The sequence below is a fragment of the Balaenoptera musculus genome, chromosome 10 (assembly GCF_009873245.2).
Source record: "Balaenoptera musculus isolate JJ_BM4_2016_0621 chromosome 10, mBalMus1.pri.v3, whole genome shotgun sequence".
In the NCBI taxonomy this organism is placed as follows: domain Eukaryota; kingdom Metazoa; phylum Chordata; class Mammalia; order Artiodactyla; family Balaenopteridae; genus Balaenoptera; species Balaenoptera musculus.
Window position 1 is genome coordinate 8,158,784 of NC_045794.1, and position 6,930 is coordinate 8,165,713.

At 42.9% G+C, this 6,930-nt stretch overlaps 1 protein-coding gene and 1 pseudogene across 1 annotated transcript; one reads left to right on the plus strand and one right to left on the minus strand.

Moving 5' to 3' along the window:
- Positions 1-811: 811 nt before the first annotated feature.
- LOC118902014 (male-enhanced antigen 1-like) lies at positions 812-1,524 on the minus strand. The gene is made up of 2 exons (XM_036865876.1): positions 1,131-1,524; positions 812-1,083 (listed from the first exon to the last, which is right to left on the minus strand). Exons 1-2 carry the CDS (start codon positions 1,522-1,524, stop codon positions 812-814), a joined length of 666 nt encoding a protein of 221 aa, XP_036721771.1.
- A 922-nt stretch (positions 1,525-2,446) lies between these two features.
- LOC118902015 lies at positions 2,447-5,421 on the plus strand (annotated as a pseudogene).
- The last annotated feature ends 1,509 nt before the right edge of the window (positions 5,422-6,930 follow it).

Consider the following 6,930-nt stretch of genomic DNA (forward strand, 5'->3'; position numbering starts at 1 on the left):
CCTCAGTACTTTGAGTGGAGGGAACCCATCTGTTTTATTTCCCAGGAGCCAAAACTAGTAACATGTCATTGCTCAATGAATGACTCAAAATACCCTTCTTACAGTGGATTATTTGATTTTTTTTTGTTATGTCACAGAAAGGAATAACATAAAAATATAATTGCAAGGGAAATTCCTTTTCTAATTAGTTAAATAAAATTCATGTATTCAAGTCCTCACCATCTGGATCATGACCAAAGCAGTATGTTTTTCTTTACAGATTATTCTGCCATGTTTCATTTTTCTTTGAAAACTCTTAGTGTGTCTCTTGGTAAGACTTCATCTCTGATGGACAAAGTTGAACTCCAGAGACTTCTGGTGGCAAAATCCAAATGATAATGAGAAAACTGTCAACATGGTGTGCCTTGAGAAAAATTGGGAAGAATGTTAAGTGTTTTTCTGTTGTTCTTCAACACCGTTTGCTCAGTGTTCTACTTTCCAGTTTCAAGTACCCACTTTGAAACTCCTGATGCTCCAGTCCTGCCTCTGTTGTCCTCTACCTGGCCCACTCTTTCTTTCTTTTTTTTTTTTTGGCTGTGTACATAGGATGCTTTATTCTCCACAGAATGATACTTGCTATGGTGGGTTGGGCCTGGGCCGATGTCCCCATATGTACAGAACCGAATAAAGTGGGTCTCTGAGAGGAAGTCTGATTTGCCTTGATGTGGAAGGGAGACAGGGAGGATGGAGGTGAACATTACAACCAGGATGTGTTCAGTCCTGTGTTGCTTCTGGCCTGGAATGCAGGGAGATAAGGCAACTCTCAAGGTGGTCATTTCCAGGCAGGGGCGGCCTGCCCGGCTTGGAGGACCTTTTGTCCTACATCTTCCCGCAGGACATCTGATCTCTCTCGAGCCCAGGCCGGAACCCCTGGCACAGGCAGGCTTACTCCAGCCATCGTCCTTTTCACCAGCTCTACGCATTCTGGGTCCATGGGAATAGAGCTGTGGTTGCTCAGTGCTGTAGCTCCCTCCTCTTCTGCATCCTCGCTTTCCAATGGTGGGTCTGGGAAATGAAGCCCCAGGGCCTGCAGAGCCAGAGGTCCTTCAGGGACTCCAGCTTCACCTGCTCAGGAACAATGCCTCCTCCACCATACCACCGACACTGGATATCAACAACTACATCTTCTCCATCCCCCACTGGTGCCGGATCCACCTCCTCTTGTTCAGGATCTTGGTTCAGGGATAGGTAAGAGTAGCCAGCTGGTCCTGCCCCTGTTTCCTCTTGCTCTTCCTCTGGTTCCTCACCGCTCCAATCCCCAGGGCCTTCTGTACCGCCCTGGTGTGGCCCGAGTTCCTCAGTCTGACTGGGGAAGATACTTTCAGGACCCACGGTGTCTCCCCCCCTAGAACTACTGCTGCCATCGGGCAGATGCCGCTCAGAGCCCGCGTCTGAACCCCTGGCCCACTCTTTTCGACAGTGTTGTGTGCCTGCATCAGATCTTTCTCCATCATTAACCATTTCATCCAAACTCACTTGTCTCATTACCTAAGAGCTTGGCTCTCTGGCAAGAATAAAACAGTCAATGGTTCCAAGCTAGCTGATTTAATTCCTAAATAAGTTAACAAAAGTAGTGTCTAGAACTAAAATGAAGGATCCCTTTGGGTGAAACAGCTTTCATCACAATTGCACTGTAACGATTACAATTTTCAGCTGTTTTGGTGCCCCTTTTACAGCATACATCTTCAAAAGTGTCATCTATAATAATCCCCTCTTCACTATCCTCCTAGTCTCTTCCTTGAACCCATTTGGATGTCTGTTTTTGTTTGTGTATGGTGTGTTTTTTATTCTCTACCGCTTCACCAAAACTGCTCCTATCAGGGTCACCAGTGACCTCCTCTAACCCCTAACCCTCCCTGTGGCCGGATGCCTCCCTTGCCGAGATGCAACCCACTTCGCCCCCACTTCCGAGTGGTGGTCAGAGGAGGTGAGATCAGGTCGTGAGTTCTGGGTAGGAGAATGCTGCAGGGCGGGGGGCGGGGAAGGCTTCGCAGTGCCTTGCAAGAGCGTGAGAACCTTAGGCTCTGGGCTGAGCTATGGAGAAGGTGCCATTTCTCCTCCCTCTTCAAATCGGGCAGACACCAGGAGGGATGAGTAGGAGGAGAGAGGGCTGGCACAAACACCTGCAGGGCGAAGGACTGTTGAATACCACAAGCACAGGATGTCGCCACCTCCGCCTCTGCAGCCCCATCCCCTGACCGCAGGCACAGGCAGAGTTAAAACAAGCACAGGAAGCGTCACCTCTGCCCCAGCAGCCCCGTTCCCTGGCCGCAGCCACCGCAGGCGAAGACTGAGGTCAGCCTTCTTATTACCATTTGGATTTTGCCACTAGAAGTCTCTAGAGTTTAACTTTGTCCATCAGAGATGAAGCCTTACCAAGAGACATACTAATGATTTTCAGAGAAAAATGAAACATGGCCGAAGAGCAGAACAATCCTCCAGTGGAGACAGAATAGTTGTTTCTTCGGCTGACAGCTCTGTGAAATGGCCTTTCATCATGGAACAGAAGGCGGACGTGATAAAGACACTGACCTCTCTACAGGAAGTCTTAGCAAATCTACTGCTCTTCCAGGTAGTAAAGACGTGCTGATATTCCTGGATGCACAACCTCATGAAATCCTTCAAGCTGCATGCTTGATCTGCTGCCAGATGTAAAAACCTCACTATCTATCTCTAAGCCAAATACTCCAACTGGAATGTTGGAAGTGGAGAAGGTAATTTTAAAGCAAACGATTTTGGATTAAGAAAGAGCCCTGCACCTGTAATAGGAGGACACTGTGGGAGGCATGATCAATTTTAAGAAAACTCAAAACAAGTCCTGCATCTCGGTGGGGTGATGCGGTTCTGTCTCAGCTCAGAAGGGGCAGATGAGGTACCTTCATAAAAAGTACCCTTGCCCCCAAAGGGGTGCTTTTTCTCATGTGTACAAAGGGCACCACATGGCTAGCAGGGAGCTTGTCTCAGCCCCTCAGCGTTCACAGTGGTTGACCTTGGAGTTAAATTTGCTCCAGTCAAATCTGGCAAGACAGCTTCAAACCATGGGCCCCATGGGGCTTACTTGAGGCAGGGACATCGACAGCAGCCCCTCAAGATGCCAGAGGGATGGGTTTTGATGAAGACAGGGAGGGCTCCTCTGGCTTTGCTCAGAAGGTAAATGGCTTTGCCAGGAGCACCAGCACACAGGTGTGCATGGGGTGGGGGACGGCGGGGGTGCATCCCACTTAGTAGTTTGGGATTACAGTGTAGGAGCCAGGCTGCCTGGTGGGAATTCTTGACTTTTTGCTTATTACTTCTGTGACCCTGGGCAAGCTACTCAACTTCTGTGTATTCCAATTTTATCTTTTGTAAAATGAGCATAAACCCCCCCCAAAACTGTTATCTGTCCATCTACAGATAGTTTTGTTTTACTCTGATGCTTGTCCAAAGGGTCTGCAACCAGCTAGAGGTCAGAATTTGTGACTTCAATGAAGAAGGACCACCTCTGAGCCCCACAGAAAAGGACGGCACCATGCACCTCAAACTCCCTACAGCCCCGCTCCAAAGGACAGACTCTTGGGAATGTCCTTATTTGGACAGTATTCAGATCTTTCCAGTGTATTGATCAAGATTTCCAGAACTCTTTTGAGTTGAGAAACAACTCCAAGAGACTGCCGACCCAAAATCCAGTGGAATAAGAACTAATGCCTTAAGGCTAAATGAACTGATGAGAGATATTTTACTGTGGTTGTTTGGAATACTGTTGATGTTTTTTAATGCTGGATTTTTCTGTATCTATAAGGAAGCCCTTTTTTGCACTGTCTGTAACTCTTAACAATCTCATAGATTCTTTGGTAAACTGAAATGAAACATTTTAAAATGATATCTGATTTTTACTGTCTGCCTTGCTTCACCCCAAGTTCAGAAATATGTTGTCTTTACTTTTCGTGGAAATAGAGTAATTGCAAAGTTTCAAAGAAAAGAAAACCCAGAAGACAATAGTGAGGGTTAGTTCACATGTCACTTCAGGACCTTTTTCCTGTTATATGCAGCAAATGTGAGTTTGATCAACACACTGTGTTGTTGAGGGATTATCAAACTCAGGAGCCTTTCTACTTGACAACATCCCTTAATGACCTGGGACCAAAAGAATGGTATGCCATAGATGTCAGCAAAGAGTCCTGCCAGGCATCCCAGATCCTAGACATTATGAAAGAGAAGAAAATAAAGGGTTTTTCAGCTTTTTCCAAAGCAGTAAGAAAAAGCAGGAGGAAACTGCATGCGCCCCTTCAATACTCCTAATAAGTAAGCCTTGTCTGACTTTTATGAGGTTCAATATAATTTCCAAATCATACTTTTCAAACTCCTGCCATCAGATCCACCTAAGAAGACATGCCATCCATTGCCTTCAGTGCTAGAGTTCTAGAGTGCCCCACAGGAACTTGCCCACACACAAGGGAGACCAGCTTTTTGTGTAGTGAATTTCATGAGTGTTGATGAAACAAATTAGTTCTCTGTGGAGTAGATATAGTGAGAACAGGCTCCCTACACCTCAGTACCACATCCTTATAGAATTCGTCTTTGAGAAGAATAAAGCAAAAAGCATCATCTCCATCCTCTGAAAAGCTCCTTGCATAAGAAGAGCCATGTGAGTGCTATGAAGTCTGTAGAAGCTATGGATGCAAATAGGGCTTCGAAGCAAACTCTGCTGAAAAGTTACCCAACCCAAATGCCTGCCTTGGCCTTGGGATAACCAATCGTGAAAAGTGCCCTGCCCCTATACTGACAGGTGCTACTTCTGTTTCTGAGTGCCCGGAAATGACTGATGCAGTCGTAGCATTACTGCAATCTGGAATAAGCTCTTATTCAGACTTTGAGAGGTGGATAAAAATAAGCTAAGTACAAAGCCTAAAAATGAGGCTGAAAATAGTCCTGTGAAGTCACAAGACATTCCCTCTGTATCTACTGATGTAAGATATATGCCAAAATGATCCTGACTCAGCCCTTGGCAATGGTACTGCAGAGTCCTCACAAAACTCCATGGGAAAAAAAGAAAGAAGCAAGAAATACAGATGGAGAAGGACCACATGTTATGGTATACCATACAAACAATGATAAGATGGCAGTTGGCTGTGCAAGAAAATTGGAGTTGTTGGGCCCAAACAAAGAAAAAGATAATATGAAATATTTCTTTCCAATTAGCACAGAAGATAATATGACAAATGGAGTGAGGAGAACAGAAATCAGTGTAGGGATGTTGGCAAAAATAACTACACGGTCGTGAAGTTGACAGACTATCAAACTATCAGGCCTGTAAAACTGATATTTCAGTTGTTACAGGAAAATGCTCTAGCAGCTTCATTAGTATTGGATAAAAATTTGAATCAACTCAGTGTAGAAAGATAGTAAGGCAAGATGCACAGTGTAATGATGATCGTTTGACTCCTTTATTGAGTCCTTTTTTGACTCTTTTATTGAATTGATAAAAAATCAACTGCTTCTTATATAAAGAATCATCCATTTTATAGACAAGACTACAAACCCGAGTCAAAACCTTCAGATGAAATTACGGGAGAGTGTAGATCCAGAATTGGAATGGTTACTCACTTAAACTGAAATCTCACCTGGTAGTGGGGTAACAGGGTCACAATACAATGAGTGTGACTGATGGTGCAGTGGCAAATTTCTGAAATCGACTTCCAGGTCGATTAGAGATACTGGTACAAAAACCCATTTGTGCCAAATTTGGAAGATATAAAAACAATATTTAAACAATATTTTGGAGTTAAAACTTAGATCAAAGTTTTCAGATCTCCAGGACAAATCAAGTTTTTTGTTTTTTGTTCAACATCTGGAAGAAAACTATTATCTTTATTCTAGACTAACACCGTTGAATCAGCTTTCTGCAATGGTGGAAATATTCCACATCAGTGCAACCAAAACTATAGCCACTAGCCACAATGGGGCTCATGAGCACTTGAAATATGGCTAGATTTTTAAATTTTTATTTAATTATAATTGATTTAAATTTAAATACTCAAATGTGATTAATGGCTACTATATTGGAAAGCAGCTCTAAAGGTATGGTTTGGATTTAGAGATGAACAGGAGCGTGTGAGCCTTAGCTTGGCCACTGTTAGCTGTGTAATATAGGCAAGTTACATAGACTACAAGATTCATTCATTTTACTCTTAAAGTAGGAATAATAAAAATAGTTTCATAACTTTTAGGATACACTGCCTTGGATAAAATAAACACTATACATGTTAACTTTTCATATAATTAACTTCGCCTTGCATGTCTAAAGCGTAAAATTGTACAAATTCAGAAAGATGTGAATATTTAAAAAGAGCATCCTTGGTATGCAGGGAAAAATTACTTTGCTAATGAACAATTAAATCTTCAACCTTCCCAAATCCAGAAGAATGGAAATAATGTAACTATTTATTACAGATAATCTGTGAATATAAGTTCATACCACTGGGAGGCAGTATAATACATTAGATTAAACAGGATTTTAGTACAGAAAGATTTGGGTACAAATCTCAGCTACATTATTCAATGATTCTGTGAACTCAAGCAAATTGTGTAAGCTCTCTAAGTCAAGTATAAAGTGGAAATAATGATGTCTGTCTTGACTACATCACATTAGAGCTAAGAGAATCACTTAAGAATTGTGTTAAAGCATCTTCAGTTTTACCATATTATACAGGAAGTCCCCATTCTTCACAGAATCATTGCAGTTATGAGGTTGTATAAGAAAGCAATAAATGTTAAAAGCAATAGAAGCAAAATTATTTACTGATGAGCTGACACTTGCAAATTGCCTGCCACTCACTCACCCTTCCTACCTGGCATTAGCCTTCCTTCATCTGTGTCATGACATCAAGGACATTGTGGACTGCCTTTCACCAG

Excerpts from the sequence above, each read along its gene's own strand:
- LOC118902014 (XM_036865876.1), bottom strand. The coding sequence starts at position 1,524 with ATGAGACAAGTGAGTTTGGATGAAATGGTTAATGATGGAGAAAGATCT. Across the intron at positions 1,084-1,130 it reads TATCCAGTGTCGGTGGTATG|GACCTCTGGCTCTGCAGGCC; the intron begins GTGGAGGAGGCA and ends GAGTCCCTGAAG.